General features: G+C 36.2%; 1 protein-coding gene across 1 annotated transcript in view; it reads right to left on the bottom strand.

Moving 5' to 3' along the window:
- Positions 1–8,131: 8,131 nt before the first annotated feature.
- Positions 8,132–18,341, bottom strand: part of LOC123535187 (poly [ADP-ribose] polymerase tankyrase-like) — a 95,117-nt gene continuing 84,907 nt past the window's right edge. The window contains exons 49-53 of the mRNA XM_045317750.2: positions 18,099–18,215; positions 17,526–17,716; positions 16,874–16,966; positions 15,922–16,054; positions 8,132–13,095 (exon numbers count right to left, since the gene is read on the bottom strand). Coding sequence (XP_045173685.2) covers positions 12,950–13,095; positions 15,922–16,054; positions 16,874–16,966; positions 17,526–17,716; positions 18,099–18,215 — 680 coding nt within the window. The 3' untranslated portion in view covers positions 8,132–12,949. The remainder of the gene's footprint in view (positions 13,096–15,921; positions 16,055–16,873; positions 16,967–17,525; positions 17,717–18,098; positions 18,216–18,341) is intronic.

The raw sequence follows: 18,341 nt of genomic DNA, 5'->3' as shown, positions 1-18,341 counted from the left end.
TCCCATTACATATATATTGGGAAAAGTGACAATCTCGGTAGAGTATTTCAATATCGGGCTAGCAGTTTGCAGTTTGCGGTGAGGGCTAACGGTTTATGAGAAGCTATTTAGAGATTTTTTTTTATTTTGAACTCTGGCGGCCAAGTTTTGAGAAAAAAAAAACGGGGATGGGGCTGGGAAATGATCAGTTTTGGTAAATGGTCACTCATTTGGGTGAAATAAGTTCAAAATCTCGCATTATGTAAATATAGAGGAAGTGACCGCGCCCTTTAATAATTATGTTTTTTGATCAATGGGAAACATTTCTGTGAAAATATTGTGAAATCAGGTAAGCAGGTTCTGATCAATGTATACATGTAGGAAAAAGTGAACATGCCCTCTAGCGGACTTGTTTTTCGACGAATCGAACAAGTTTGAATAATCTTGGTAGATCACCCAATGAACATTTCTTCCAATTATTTTGAAATCCGGCCTGTGGGTTTTGATAAGATTTTTTTTAAAGTTTCTATTTCTGTTCCGTTGCCGTGGCAGTCACAGTTCTGCATGAAAAAAAATCTTTGAACAACTTTGGTAGAGTGCTCTTCAAGAAACAAACAGGCCAAAGCTTTAGCAAATTCTACTGTATGGCTTTAGAGATGTTTGTTCAAAGAAGCCGGCGTGGATGGACAGACGAACGGGCGACGTACATCGAGTGATCCAAAATAACCGAATATGAAACGCATAACCACTCCTAGCTTATGATGTATCATCAAGTTCCATTTGAATCGGATGAACTGTGGAAACTGATTAAATTAATTGGACATGGGATCCCAGACAATATCGCATTTCCACTTCATGTTGATGTAAATACCAAATTTCATTTGAATTTAAATGGTAGAGATGGTAGCTACCCTAGAAAATCTAAGGGGAACAACTCTGAATTGACCAATAAACTGAAGCCAACATAAAACATCGGTCAAAAGTGAAAGAAAAATCTAATAGGTCCTTTTAACAACAACTGATCAGGCAGACAAAATATGACCTACATTTGTTTAAATCTCATTGTATTCAATATATAATATGCACACTTTTCTCATGGCTTACACTGACAGTTATTTTATAAGTTGTAGTAAGGCCCTGATAGAAAGTTTGGTAGTGCATGAAAATAAAGTAAAATAATGCATAAATTCCATTAAAGAAATTTTACGACATTAAGAAACGTTATTAAGATTTGATCTTTAAGCCAAAGTTATTTATTCTCCCCAATGATGATACATTGGCTTACTGAACATTTATTTACTAAATTTTAAAAACATAAAATGTATATATCCAACAATGAAAAATTACAAAAAAGTTAAATTGGTATCACGTTTGTGTAACAACGTAGCCAGACTGGTTAAATTCGTCATTTCAATCGATCATTTTGGAATTGTTTCTTATGTTTAAGTCATTTTGAAGAATTTTCTCGTACTTATCAGGTGTACTTTGCTGCAAATAATGTAACACAAAAAGTCATTATCATCAAATGAAATCACAACAGTTTAAGGTAGCGATAGGTATTGACTCTGCAATGTATTTTTAGCAATTCAACATTTTCTGGATGGAACTCTCACGATCATCGTTTTCCATGAAAATTGAATAAATGCTGAAAAAGCATAATATTATGGAGATTACTTTGATGATTTTCGTTACTGGTCAACTACCCTTAAAAAACTACAAGGTGTTTATTTATTCTTGTAAACAATGTAAGCGGGTAACTTCAGATACCAACATTAATTTACAACTTAAACTGCTTACACAAACTGAAAAAAATTTTTGTTAGGGCCTCTCATTTATAATATATCAACAAGTATCACCTGAATTGAGTGCTTTCATGAATGAAAAATACTGATGGCAAAATGGTGTAGGGGTTTGTTTACATTATAAAATCTTTAATATCTTCTTTCAGGTACATTTTTGGTATGGTTTTGGTAAGCTTATAATAAAGAGCATGTCATTCTCTTTCACTCAGATTTTTGTCATTAGTTTTAGACTCTTGGCTAGTCTTGGATTTTGACTTTATTAAAAGACAAAAGGAAGTTCAGTATAGGCTCTTTCAAAGTGTTGAAAGTAGACTAAACTTACACTATATTCTATTGAATTTATGTAGATGTGGATACTTTTAGTACAGACTATAATTGGGGATGTCCTAAAACCATTGAAAAACGGTCAATACAAGAGTTGTCCATTTTGCTTCAGATAGTTTGAGAAAGCCATTTTCTAAATATCAAATATTTTTATTTTTACATGGAGAGGAGGAAAACCATCATTATGTTTAGTAATTTGGTGCACTTAGCTATCATTTCACTCTGTAAAAAATATGTAAAGATGAATTTTAATTTTTTAGGTACCATCTCTATAAATGGAAACTGTAGGAGTCAAATATACACCGTGCAGCTGTAATATTGTAAAATAAACAAGAGGGCCATGATGGCCCTATATCGCTCACCAGAGTTGATCTGGCCTACTGACGTAGTTTTTTGACCCCACATGACCCAGTTTCGAATTTGACTTGGAGATCATCAAGGCAAACATACTGACCAAGTTGCATAAAGATTGGGTCACAACTGTGGCCTATAGTGTTCACAAGGTTTTCCTTTGATTTGACCAGGTGACTTACTTTTTTTTTATCCCACATGACACAGATTCAAACTTGAACTATAGATCATCAAGACAAATGTTCTGCCTAACTTGCAGGAGTTTCAAACTTAAACTGTGGTCTCTAGAGTGTTAACAAGGTTTTCCTTTGATCTGGCCTAGTGACCTAGTTTTTGACCCTACAAGACCCAGTTTCAAACTTGACCTAGAAATCATTAAGACAAACATTCTGATTCAGTTTCATAAAGATTGAGTCACTGTGACAGGAAAGGCCGTACCGGCGACAGCAACCATCAGAACAAATCAACACCCTTTACAATATTTACAAATTTATTTACATAAGATGATTATTAACAATGAATAGATATGAAAAGAAAAAAAAACTGATTATAAGAAAGAAAAAAAAAAGAAAGTTCAGTATCTCTAGATACAAAAGTTCTTATACTTCCATTCTAATCTGACGTGACACAGGTCTTTAATGTAATTGAACTTTAAGTAGCACAAACAAAACAGATTTCTAAATTCAGTCCCTTTAAACCGTGAATACGTTGATTCCGTGTTGGCTCCCTATGGTGGTAGGTGATTGCATCCCTGAGCTGACTTCAGAGGATAACAAAAATCATCGTCTTTGCGGTTTACGGCACAACCATGGGACGAAAGCTCTGCGCTGGGAATATCACATCCAGGCGAGTGAAGACAAGTGAACCTCGGGCATTGTACTTCCGGGTTATGACATCACCAGGAAAAATCGTCTGGCGGAAGAAGCTAAAATATATAACATATGGTAAGCACCATAGCAAAACAAATAAGTCAGGGCATAAAACTGCTCCTTTGGGTACACCATACCTCCGTAGGCTCCCATAAATAATACGTGCTACTTATACAAAACATATGTGCTACTAAGTTCAAACGTCACATGATTAAAATACGTCACTTATTACTTCCATATTACAAAGATTACTTACTTAAAAGACTAAAGTTAAAGTATGAAATGATATGAAAAGTATATGATGAAACATTATAGATACGGACATGATAAACTGCAGCTATTATTTACAACTACAAATTAACAAAATTCAATGTAAATCAAACGTTATATGAGAGTTGGCATCCATATAATATCTAATGCCATACACTAAAACGGACATTGTATGTGTATGCAATAGACTGTCACACAATTTCATATTCATATTACAATAATATATACATGGTACTAGACTTGCCATATAGATTTATACATAACAATACAATGCAGTAATGGCGTTCCATAATTAACAAAATGTTTGACATAAGTTTTTGAAACAGTGCTTTATAAATATCATGTTACAAATTTCAGTATAAATCTAACATCTTATATAAACGAAACGTTTAGATTCCTCTTTCTAAATAATTTACAAAAGTCTGAAAAATTTAATAAATCATCCTGACATACCGAAACTAGCTAAAATCATATGCCGAAAAGTAAATGTTACAGAATTCTGTAGAATGAACAAAAATTTACCAAATAAAAATCGTAATGCAAAAATCATACAAAAATCTAACAAATAAATTTCTTACCTCGATCGAGCATAAATTTCTAGCAAGAAAATAATTCAGACATAGATTCGTCTATAATGTCGGAAGGTGGTGTGCGCAAGGCATATCTAGCCCAGTCTATTTAAAGGATAATGTCCCGCCAAATACTAAATTTCATGGGATTCACGGCTGAGCCGTGGACTCCGACTATTTGTGTTTCCACGGGATTCACGATATAGCCGGGGAATCTAACTACTTTGGCGCGGATTTAAATTGACAATTTGAGGCCCATTATAGTGGTTTTGGGGATAAAAACATAAATTACTGAAGTTTATAAACTATCAACTTTCTTATTACTGAACAGAATTTAATGAAATTTACATGGAAATTTAAGTTATGAAATACAGAAAAACATGAGAGGTATTTCATGCGTGAAATCTGACATTTACCTCAATAACTCAAAAATTTACAAAAAGATGATGCAATACCTGCATTTACAATACATATAAAATAAGGCCCGTATGTCAATTTGTGACAGTCACAACTAATGCCTCTAAAGTGTTCACAAGTTTTTCCTTTGATCCGACCATGTGACCTAGTTTTTGAACCCATATGACCCAGATTCAAACCTGACCTAGAGATCATCAAAGGTCACATTCTGACCAAATATCATAAAGATTGGGTCATACCTGTAGCCTCTAAAGTGTTCACAAGCTTTTCATGTGATCTGGCCTAGTGACCTAGTTCTTGATCCAACATGACCCAGTTTCAAAATTGACCTAGAAATCACCAAGATAAACATTCTGACAAAGTTTCATAAAGATTGGGTCATAACTGTAGCCTCTAGAATGTTCACAAGCTTTTCCTTTGATCTGGCCTAGTGACCTAGTTTTTGACCCCACATGACCAAGTTTCAAACTCGGCTTAGACATCATCAAGACAAACATTCTGACCATAAAGATTGGGCCAGAACTGTAGCCTCTAGGGTGTTCACAAGCTTTTCGTGTGATCTGGCCTAGTGACCTAGTTTTTGACCCAACATGACCCAGTTATAATTTGACCTAGAGATCGTCAAGACAAACATTCTGACCAAGTTTCATAAAGATTGGGTCTCAACTGTGGCCTCTAGACCGACGCTCTACCTATTGAGCTAAGCGGGCGGGTAGGACCAGTTTTGTAGCAAATGTTTAAAATTTATCACTACCTGTAACAACTTCCAAAATAACTAGAAGATGCTTTTGTAGAAAAGCGCATGTCTCCCCCCAGTGCATGGTCATATAGCCAGGAAGTCAATAGGGGACAGGAGCAAACGTCAAAGCGACACTGATGGTTGGCTGCAATAGGAATCATCTACTTGGCAAGTCCAAACATTCCACAAAGTTTCAACATTCTGGGCTTAGTGGTTCTCAAGATATGAATTGGAAACTGTTTTCCATGTTCAGGCCCTTTGATCAAGTGATCCCAAAATCAGTAGGGATCATCTACTCTGCACGTCCAATCATTCTATGTAGTTTCAACATTCTGGGTCAAGTGGTTCATAAGTTATTGATTGAAAAGAGTTTTCTATATTCAGCCCCCTGTGACCTTGAATTTTGATGGTGTGACCCAAGGGGTCGTCTACTCTGTAACTCCTATCACCCTATAAAATTTGAAGGTTCTAGATCAAATGGTTCTCAAGTTATTGACTGGAAATGGATTTCCATGTTCTGTTCATTGCGACCTTGACCTTTTATAGAGTAACCCCAAAAAGAATTATGGTCATCTACCCTGTAAGTCTTATCACTCTGTAAGGTTTCAACATTCTGGGTCAAGTGGTTCTCAAGTTACTGACCAGAAATGGATTTCCATGCTCTGTTTCCTGCGACCTTGACCTTTAATAGTGACCCCAAAATCAATAGGGGTCCTCTACTCTGCATGTCCAACCATCCTATGAAGTTTCAACATTCTGGGTCAAGTGGTTCTCAAGTTACTGACCGGAAATGTTTTTCCATGTTCAGGCCCATGTGACCTTGGCCTTTAACAGAGTGATCCCAAAATCAATAGGGGTCATCTACTCTGCATGTCGAATCATCCTATGAAGTTTCAACATTCTGGGTCAAGTAGTTCTCAAGTTATTGATCGGAAATGGTTTTCCATGTTCAGGCCCCTGTGACCTTGACGTGACCCCAAAAACAATAGGGGTCATCTACCCTGCATGTCCAATCATCCTAAGTTTCAACATTCTGGGTCAAGTGGTTCTCAAGTTATTGACTGGAAATGGTTTTCCATGTTCAGGCCCCTGTGACCTTGACCTTTAATAGTGACCCGAAAATCAATAGGGGTCACCTACTCTGCATGACCAATCATCTATGAATTTTCTACATTCTGAGTCAAGTGGTTCTCAAGTTATTGATCAGAAATGGTTTTCCATGTTCAGGCCCGTGACCTTGACCTTGGAGTGACCCCAAAAACAATAGGGGTCATCTACTCTGCATGTCCAATCATCCTAAGTTTCAACATTCTGGGTCAAGTGGTTCTCAAGTTATTGACTGTAAATGGTTTTCCATGTTCAGGCCCCTGTGACCTTGACCTTTATTAAAGTGACCCGAAAATCAATAGGGGTCATCTACTCTGCATGACCAATCATCTATGAATTTTCTACATTCTGAGTAAAGTGGTTCTCAAGTTATTGATCAGAAATGGTTTTCCATGTTTGGGCCCGTGACCTTGACCTTTGATGGAGTGATCCCAAAAGATAGTCTACTCGAAAAGACCTTACATCCTATGAAGTTTGAAGGTTCTAGGTCAAATGGTTCTCCAGTTATTGATCGGAAATGAAGTGTGACGTACGTACGGACGGACATGGCAAAAACAATATAGGTGGCGGGGAGAGACAATAAATATCCTATCAATGATCCTTACACTAATTTGTCTTGCACTCCTTACAAGTATGAATTTATTCTCACTTTCCAAAACTTTACCACGGTGGAGGATTAATGACGCATCAAATCGTCATGATGGACATCCTCCATAGTTTCAGTCTTGCTCACCAGAGTTCCATCGTATCGGACGGTTGGTGAACCTTTGATGATGAGAAAGACTTAGTTCAAAACAAGAGCTCGTAGAACACGAAATGCCTCCCTTGATGCATTCAGTAACTGCACAAGGAACAGAAATTATTTGGTCACTGTGCACTAGACATTTGATGTACTGACCTCAGATCAATAATTACGGGTCATGTACCAGTCATGACATCCATATCAAATGTGATCTTAAACCAAAGCATTCTCTAGTTATTTGGCAAAAAAAGTTCTCCTGTTCTGGGTCAAAGTGATCTTGACCTTTGACCTACTGACTTCAAAATCAATAGAGGTCATAATCAACATTTCTAATAAGTTTCGTAAAAGCGTTCCCCAGTTATCATCCGGAAACAGATCAACTGTTCGTAGTCACTGTGACCTTGACCTTTGACCCAAAAATCAATAGGGGTCATCTGTTGGTCATGACCAACTCCCTATCAAGTTTCGTGATCCTAGGCCCAAGCGTTTTCTAGCTATCGTCCAGAAACGGTTGAAATGTTCGTCCAGAACCAGTTTAACTGTTCCGGGTCACTGTGACCTTGACCTACTGGCCTCGAAATCCATATGGGTCACCTGCTGGTCATGACCAACCTCTTTATCAACTTTCATGTTCCTAGACCAAAGCGTTCTTGAGTTAGCATCCCGAAACCATTTAACTGGCCAGGGACACTGTAACCTTGACCTTTGACCTCAAAATCAATAGGGGCCATCTGCTGGTCATGACCAACCTCCCTATTTACTTCCATGATCCTAGGCCCAAGCGTTCTTCAGTTATCATTCCGAAACCGATTGGTCTACATACTGACCGACCCTGCAAAACAATATACCCCTCCTTCTTCGAAGGGGGGCATAATTAGAATTATTTAACAGTTGTGTGAGCTACCAAGATGGTGGGAGTTAGGGATGTGTAAAGATTGTGACATAAAAGAAAACGGAACACATTTACAATATAATCATATGCTAAATTTAATCGTTCAATGGACATACAGTGACAAATACTACAAAACTGAATGATGCAAAAATATCATGAACTCTGACGTGTTTTCATGCTGAATGTAGGGTCATGAAAATCTTCACTGATTATTTCAAATACAAAATGAATTTCAATACAATGGAATATTCTTATGATTTTTTACAATGCTAATTGAATTTTAAAATATTTGCATTTCACATGTATAAGTTTTGTCAGAAGATTTCTAAGCAACTTCTCCCAAAAATCAATAGCCCAGAAATACCAGATAGGATCTTGATTTGTTTTTTCTGAAAAATGTTCTTCCTTTGTATTTTGCCAACAGATCAATTTCGAAGAGACAAAATAAATATAAACTTTATTTATTAAAGACAAATAGAAATTTCGTGGTCAAGTCTTAAGTTAAAACGTTGAAGTTGAAATTGGACAAGTTGTGGCCTGACTTGTAAATTTATTTAGTTATTTGGGTTTTACAGCGCACCAACACAGTATAGGTTATATGGCGCCAAACAGGACTACAAATTTTGGTTTCACATCTCATTTACATCGAAAGCCTGACTTGTAAAGATTTTCTTTCAAATCTTTAACATTTTTCGTGATTATGACAAAATTTCAATGCAGTATTATACAATCAAATCCCAGAGACAAATAAATTCATCAAGTCCCAATTGAGTTGTAAATAACAAAAGATTAGCATGATTTTTACATCGTATGCAATAACATTCGGATTTAGCAAATTCAACAAGGCCAGTTCAACCATTTCTTTTCAACTTTGGCTCTAAGACAAGAATGGTCTTGGTAACAACCTGAAATGTCCTCTTTCTATTGCATTATATTCTGGAAATCAAAAGACCAGTCTTGAAAAATCCAAGGTCAGAATAATGGGCGTTAAAACTGTTCTTCAGGCTGATGTTTTGCTACACTCCAACTTGCTAAATCCAAATGTTACAGTGTAATTTCAACTTTATCAAATTCATGTAAATCTGATACTGTAATATAAAGTTAATATGATAAAACACAAAAATGCTGCAATTGTAGAAGACAAAATAACTGACATACAAGGTAACAACAACTACTGAAGCCGCTGAAAAAGTCACTAACAAAGCACATAGAATATATTATATAGCACTATGACAGACAAAATCAAATAAACTCTGACAAAATTACAACAACTCTGAATCTTGGAATGGATATGAAAATCCACAGAAATTCGAAAATCCACAGAAATTCATCTCCCATTCAGTGAGTAAATTAATTTACATACATTTGTTTGATTATTTGCCTAATCTGTAAGCTAAGATACAGTCATGGCAATTATCTGTAAAGGAAAAGTGCCATAAAAAAAAGAAAACTATGCAAGACAGACAATATACCATTTTCATGTGGCATTATTTCCAAGAAAATTGAATAAAATCTTTAAAAAAAACGTTTGCCTGACGTCTTTATACATTACCTACAGCAGGTCAAAAAGTTTGGTTTGGCCCTTGTGTATATGTTGCAGTAATAATGTGATGGAAATGTAGCTGCCATGCCCTTTTGTGATATTATTCACGCTACATAAAGTGTGGAGTGGTCAATTTACTAATGACCTTGTCACAATGGTAGTAATTGTTCATCTTGCCTGGTACAGTCCAAGTCTGGAGACTATGTACTTCTATTTTGGCTCATAAAATACTAACCACTTAACCTATGTTATAGTCTATACTTATGGCTTAACAGTCTATAGACAAAACTATTGCCCAAGGTCTGAACAATGTATTTTTGACTAATGACATGCAAGGCATTCAATAAATATTTTTTTGTACATAACATCAAAAACTGATATCCAGTTTTATTTTCAAAGTTTCAATTTATTAGTCCAGTAAAGTAAACAAGGACTGGTTACATAGCAAAAACTATGTTCAGGCAATTTATATAAGGACTAATAATATAACTTGCTTAATTTTGTTACATTTATCACCCAGAGTCAAAATTTCACACAAAAAGTGATCAGAGGTGGGGATAAAAATCTTCTGACCTTGCTTTATTATCTCATGAATACACCAAAACTTCCTCACAGACTTCGTTCAATATATCAATAATCTTTATACCCAAGAATAAGATACCAAATACCAGTAACTTGAAATAATAGCCCTTGTCTTGTAAATATTTTAGCTGCACTGTTGTATAAAAAGTGGTCTGTTTTCATGCTTAAACAACATCAACAATAAAGCTACCAACAGAGACAAAACAATACAAAACACTGAGAGAGAAAGAGTCAGCTATAATACAAGAGCCTATGGCAATGTTGAATAGAAATGGAGTATGTTAACCTTAAACCTGCTTAATTTCTAATATGGACTGGTCCATCATTCAATCTGGGCAGTGCCACTTATTATTCAAAAGGGGTGGTCACTGAAAATTTACTGACTGAATAGCGAGCAGTGCAGACCATGATCATCTGCACAGGCTGACATTGGTCTGCACTGGCCGCAAAGTAAAATCACTTGCCACCAGCAGGGTAAAGGTCAAGGAAGCCACCAACAGGGTAAAGGTCAAGGAGGCCACCAGCAGGGTAAAGGTCAAGGAGGCCACCAGCAGGGTAAAGGTGGGTAAAGGTCAAGGAGGCCACCAGCAGGGTAAAGGTCAATAAGGCGATTTCCTCATGATTATGAGATAACTTTGTACTTTTTCTCCAGCTTGTAAAAATACATAGAAGTTAAATAAATAAAACCATTTTTCTTTAGTTTATGAACATTAGCAAGAATTCAAAGAGTATCCTAATTGCAATTATCATAATTTACCTATAAGCTATAAAAAAATACCCTTGAAGTACTATATGAAAGAAAGCAAGTAAGCCAAGGCGTATAAAAATGTCATTTTCCCTTATACAACGGGTGTAGCCAAGAGAATGCTAATTCTATTATTGTTGAAAGGCCTCTCCTTTGTTATCAGAGATAGGGGAAAAAATGTAACAAAAATATAGGAGTATGCAAAATGACCCTTCACTTCACCAAACTACTTCAAGTTCTGAGCCCCTAGAATAAACAGAATGAATGATGTCAAAAATCGATGCAAGAACGATCATATACTGTAGAAAATACTATTCATACAGTGCCCCTATCTCAAGATGGCTCACTAAAGCATTTCATATTGTCCCTGCCCTCTTTTCTTCTTTTTTCCCCCTTTGTTTGGATCCCTCAAAACCATAGATAACATTTTGCTATCCACTTGCAACTTAGTACGATTGGTGCTTTACTACTGCTAAAAGGTAAATGTGCAAAAAAAAAAATTCAACCTGCACAAACAGACAATTCACATGTATTTTTCCTGTATCTATGTCTTTATGGAAAGATGATAAACGATCAAACCTTCAAATAGTGACCATGCTAGAGAATGCTAAAAAGTGGTCTTAACTTACAGCTCTTACTAAATCAGAGGTTAAATGACATTGCAAATATTTAACTCTGAAAAGTAACCTCTGGTCACTGGAGCCAGTAGGTCTTTAAACACAGGTCTAAATGTAATTCAGATGATACCGACTTCTAAGTTAGAACATTCCAAATGAACTGTTTTATACAGATGCATGTAAATGACTGAAAATAACTGACATGAATTATCTACAATGTAACCTGAATTATCTTATTCCAACAATTTCTATCAATTTACAGCGACGACACAATTACTATTTTATCTACAGTTACAGTAAAACCTCAGTCAATGACAGCTATCAACAACTTCTGTACAGTGGACACATTTCAGGTTTTCTATGCCGAGGTTCACTTTCTGACTTGTACAATTTTCGCTTAATGTCATATCTTAGTATAAGCAATGGCACATAACTAAAGACTTACTCATTTTGTAATCTGTGTAAAAAAAAAAAAAAAAAATTCACAATGTATATAGCTGCATGTTTTTGAATGGCTTAAAAAGTTCACTGTGTGCTTAGCGTGCTGCCTTCAATATTTATAATATCTACTTTATTACAGTCAGTTTTTACATGAAATATGCCATACAGACTGTTCTAATATCATATGAATCTTTGAAAACGAATAATTTCATCTTTTTTCTCTTTGAGAAAAAATCATTTTATCTTTTTTTTTTTTTACAAATGTGTAAACCAATCTATGTAAGAATAGTAAATTCACTATTCAGGAAAAATGAGGAAGAAGCACTTTTGACAAATATTCAACACTGTAAAACAGAATGATTTTGCAACTATTTTACCCCTTAGAAGAAAAATTATGTTAAATGTATATGTACAAACTTCATTTCTTCGTGCTTCGGAGTTTTAAATTGAAAATAATTTGCTGAAATTTTAGCTTTATTTATCAAGAAGACACAAGCAGGATGTCAAGAATGTATACCAGGTTAAATCTTTGATGCAAAATTTTAACTTCTTTTTCTTTAATGTGGGAGACTGCACAACTGAGATTCCGTAAAATAAATTAATCATGCAAAGTCAGTCTGTTCTACACAGCATTTACCAAGACAACAACACTAAACGATTCACAGTACATAGAAAATATGCTCTAAAATTACAATATAAATGTACACGACCAGGACACGTATTTACAATAATATATGCACCCACTGTACAAACATGAATTTTGGCATGAAATTCCAATTCTGTACAACTCGTATTTAATTTCATTTTAATTCATACAAAATTCTAAAAATTTGATTTTTACGGCTGAAAAAAATGTAAAGAAATAGTAAAGAAATTAATGGCTATGAATACCAATGTATGCTAATGTAAGAGAAAACTATCTATACAAGTGAAGTCTTTAGCACTTAGCGTCTATAGCACTCAAACAAATTGCACGAGATAACGAAGGCAGATCTGATCAGAGTCCTGTACGATGTATTCCGTATATGGTATCCAACGCCTCTTCTCGCCTTGTGGTGATATAAACTTGTGCTGTTTTTGGGTGCATCCCATTGGCATAACTGCTCCTGTAAAAACAGACAGGTCTGAAAATCATACTAAATCTTCAGAGAATTTACTGACAATGATATCTATAGAGATGAAAACACCACTAATAAACAACTTCACAAATGATAAAATGTTGTTCTACAAATCTTTTAACTGTCCATGCAAGGAAACTAATAAAGGAAAGAAATATTTGCAAGGAATTGATTTTTCCTCATTTAGTGCTCTTGACCACTTTGAAAATCAATCCTTGCAAAACTACGACTTTGATTACTTTTAAGGAAAAAATTTATGTGAATATTAACCCTCCTTTTAATTCGACTACAAATTTCGCTCAATTTTGGAAATGGTAAATTTTGTCATATTACATAGAACTGTAAAATTGGAAAATTTGTTTCCTGCTATATAAAATTCATGTTTCTTGCTATATAACAGTTGAGGGATATACCCATTTTTACCCCTAAAGTAACAGAATGGGGGAAAGTAAGCAGTTAAACATACAAAACCTTACAACCTCCTTGAAAACTACAGTATATATGTAATATATTTTTTATATAATTATTCAACTATGCAAAATTAGAGTTGTCACAGGAGTGACGAATTATTCCCCCATAATATGGCCTTGTCACAGAACTAAGCCAATGTCAAAGCTAAACTTGCTTGACCTTTGACCTACTGACCTCAAAATCAATAGAGGTCATCTGCTGGTCATTATCAACCTCCCTATAAAGTTTCATGATCCTCGGCCCAAGCCTTCTCAAGTTATTTTCCGGAAAAGGTTTAAATGACCTATGACCTTTGGAACCCAAAATAATTATGGGTCATCTATTGGTCATGACCAACCTCCATATTATATTTCGTGATCCTAGTCCCAAGCGTTGTGAAGTTGTTGTTCGAAAACCGTTTATGTGTTCCGGGTCACTGTGATCTTGACCTGTGACCTGCTGACCTCAAAATCATTAAGGGTCATCTGCTGGTCATAACCAACCTCGCTATCAATTTTCATGATCCTAGGCCCAAATGTTCTCAAGTTATCATCCGGAAACCATTTAACTGTTTCGTGTTATTGTGACCTTGACCTTTGACCTACTAACCTCAAAGTCGAACATGACCTGTATTTAATCATGTTACACCACTGTACAAAAATTTAAGATCCTAGACCCAAGCGTTCTCAAGTTAGCATCTTGAAACCGTTTAACTGTTACGTGTCACTGTGACCTTGACCTTTGTCCTACAGACCTCAAAGTCGAACTTGACCTGTATTTCATGATGTTACATCCGTGTACCAAAAATTATGATCCTAGGCCCAAGTGTTCTCAGGTTATCATCCGGAAACCATTTAACTGTTCCGAGTCACTGTGATCTTGACCTTTGACCTACAGACCCCAAAGTCGAGCTTGACCTGTATTTCATGATGTTACACCTGTGTACCAAAATATATGATCATAGGCCCAAGCGTTCTCAAGTTATCATCTGGAAACCGTTAACTGTTCAGGGTCACTGTGACCTTGACCTTTGACCCCACATTCGAACTTTACCTGTATATTCTGATGTTACACCTGTGTACCAATAATTATTCAAATCAGTCAAGCCTTTCATGAGTTATCATCCGGAAACCACAAAAACCAACAGACAGACTTCATTTTGTGGGGGTATAATGATGGATACAAAATTACATAAACTGAGTGTAAAACCTTTGGGCCAATACCACCGCCCTTGGATATACAACATATCCAATATGAAATAATTTGATTAATAACATAAAAAACAAGAGGGCCATGAAGGCCCTGTATCGCTCACCCGGCCTATTGACCTAAAGATCATAAAGATTAACATTCTGACCAAGTTTCATTAAGATATGGTCATAAATGTGGCCTCAGGAGTGTTAACTAGCTTTTCCTTTGATTTGACCCGGTGACCTAGTTTTTGACCCCACATGACCCAGATTCAAACTTGACCTAAAGATCATCAAGTTTAACATTCTAAGTTTCATGAAGATACAGTCATAAATGTGGCCTCTAGAGTGTTAACAAGCTTTTTCCTTTGATTTGATCTAGTGACCTAGTTTTTCACCCCACCTGACCCAGATTTAAATTTGACCTAAAGATCATCAAGGTTAACATTCTGACCAAGTTTCATTAAGATATGGTCATAAATGTGGCCTCTGGAGTGTTAACTAGCTTTTCCTTTGACTTGACCTGGTGACCTAGTTTTTGACCCTACATGACTCAGATTCAAACTGGACCTAAAGATCATCAAGATTAACATTTTGATGAAGTTTCATGGTGATACAGTCATAAATGTGGCCTGTACAGTGTTAACAAGCTTTTCCTTTGATTTGACCTGGTGACCTAGTCTTTGACCCAAGATGACCCAATAGCAAACTCGTCCAAGATTTTATTAACGGTAACATTCTGACCAAGTTTCATGAAGATTGGGCCAAAATTGTGACCTCTAGAGTGTTAACAAGCTTTTCCTTTGATTTGACCTGGTGACCTAGTTTTTGACCCCAGATGACCCAATATCGAACTCGTCCAAGATTTTATTGAGAGTAGCATTCTGACCATGTTTCATTAAGACTGGGCCAAAATTGTGACCTCTAGAGTTGTGGACGACGCCGACGGACACAGGGTGATCACAAAAGCTCACCTTTGAGCACTTCCTGCTCAGGTGAGCTAAAAATACAGCTGACAAAACAAATTCAAGGTTGTCAAAGAATTTCTGTTAACAAATTCCTTTTTCTCCGTACCCAAACTAACAGAATAAATTGTAAACTCTTCCATGACCAACATTTCAAAACAAATTTATTCATTTCTTTGGACTATATATTGTACTGAAATAGAACAAACCATATGGCAGTGTAAGATTCCAGTGTTCGTCTGGTACATTTGTTCCATGTATTTTGAGACTGTTAAACTCTGAGTTAATTAGATCCACCTCAACACCTTGGTCGACATCTTCCTTACAGTTACCCAGGGCAACCTGCAGTGAGAAAACTAGCCATCAAACAAAGTTGTGCAAATTTCTAGGAAATCTCCATGTGCCTATAAATTACTGGTAAGCATGTTTATTGGTCCACTAAATTATATCATTTACCATTACCCTGCTAAATTTCTATAGTAAACTTGCCAAGCCATCTTTCAATTTGGTCAGTACCATTAACTGTTAAAAGGGGTGCATACCAAAAAGTTACTGACTGAATGGCAAACAGTGCAGGTCATGACCAGACTGCATGGATGTGAAGGCTGATCATGATCTGCACTGGTCGCAAAGGCAGAATCAATCATGCTCAGCATGATAAGGGTTAACTAGATCGAAATACAATGGTTTCTTAAACTGATTTCCAATTTATTGCTGTTTAGCACGAAAGAAAGCAGAAGATTCATGTGATACAAGTGCCACAAAACTCACTACCAGGATAAAACAGTTTCAACAAATACAAAAGTACAAATATCTGTGCAAGACACATTAGGTACAAATGCTTGCAGCATTTTGTAAGAGCACTAGTGAATTTTATTTAACATATTCATTTTTACATGGATAGCAGAGGAAGTTCTAACAACCTATATTAAATATTCTCGACAACCCTTTCAAAGGTTTCTGACCAGTTATTGCACCTTGGTGCAAGATAGTGGAAACCCTATTCAAATTCTGCTCTCAACAGGGTTGGAACCTACACCCACTAGTTCAGGTGTCCGGTGCACTACCTCTAAAACACTGTGACTTCAAGAGAACCTACATCTTCCAGATCAGGTGTCTGACACTCTAACCCTGTACCATTGTCACTATTTAAGTACTTACCTCACAGAGTAATGCACACTTGACATTAGATTTCGGATTAGTGTTACGGCAGTACATGTTGCTCTTTGCAAACGTATCAGCTGAATAAATACCCTGAAAAACATTTAGAACAAGTATAGTACATTATTCATTTACACTAGTCTCCAGATTTACATCTAAAGCTTTAAACAGATATAACACCTGCTACACAATTTACCATACTACTAAGTCTTTGCACCATTTTTCCAGTAAAGAAAATTATTTTTACATTTGGTAATTTTAAAAATCTACCGAATCAAGCCATGCCATGAGAAAACCAACATAGTGGCTTTGCGACCAGCATAGATCCAGACCAGCCTGCGCATCTGTGCAGTCTGGTCAGGATCCATGCTGTTCACTAATGGTTTCTCTAACTGAAATAGGATTTGAAAGCGAACAGCATGGATCCTGACCAGATTGCGCGGATGCGCAGGCTAGTCTGGATCCATGCTGGTCGCAAAGCCACTATGTTGGTTTTCTAATTGCGCAGCTCATTTGTTATTAATCTGACTAACCGACTTTAAAGGTCACCATTCTTTATGCAGCTGTTTACGTTAGGCAATATATCTCTCCAAATATTACTTTTTTTAAGACTGAAAATTTTCTATTTAATATAATGATATTTCGACCATACCTCTCCGAACGCATGTCCAGTGATGGGTGCCTCTGGTGGTGCAACCAGCAATCCGTTATGTAAAATACTCATAAAGTTGGCCACATTGCTCCCGTGCCATAACATCTTGTGATTATCGAGCTTCTTGAACTTTTCTTTCTGGTCCTCCCCGGGACGCCACAGCTTGTATATGCAAAGTACTTTTGAACTGTCTGTAAACAAGAAACATAAAATGCACGATGAGGTGTCTTGTCGGAACACAATAAATGCTTCTGACTAAAGCATTTTCTCACAAAGATAAAATTCTTATGTTGTATGCTGTAACAAGTATCAAGTTTTGGAGTTTGAGAGGATATGGTGTCGAGGGACAAAATCAAGCCTGAAAGCATTTTATCAGGTACAGGCGAGAACATGGGTAGAACTAATGAACTTTGGCAAGTCACCTAGACAGCTTCCTCACAAAATAGACCTCTACACAACAGGTGAGTTTTCAAACTCAACAGTGAGGGGAAAACAATTTGAGGTCATTTGCTCTATGGCGGCCCCAAGTGAGGAAATTGATCAGCTTTCCAATCTAAAACGTAGAAGACTTACTAAAATCTGTTGAGCTCCTGATATATTTGAGGATGTACTGTGACTCGACATCGTCTTCCCTGAGTGGTGTGATAGAGCAGCCTATTGCCTGATACATGTAGTCCAGAGGGTTACATTCTATAATGGAATTATAAAAAACAAGTTAGGCAAACAGTAAAAATCTGATTCATATCTATCCTTGCTAGTAAAGGTGAAAGCTAACAACATCTGAATATCGTACCCCAAAATATTAATCACTTATAA

Source organism: Mercenaria mercenaria, chromosome 1, assembly GCF_021730395.1.
Source record: "Mercenaria mercenaria strain notata chromosome 1, MADL_Memer_1, whole genome shotgun sequence".
Lineage (NCBI taxonomy): Eukaryota > Metazoa > Mollusca > Bivalvia > Venerida > Veneridae > Mercenaria > Mercenaria mercenaria.
Note: the sequence above shows the minus strand (reverse complement) of the source record. Positions and strands in the feature narration are given on the sequence as shown.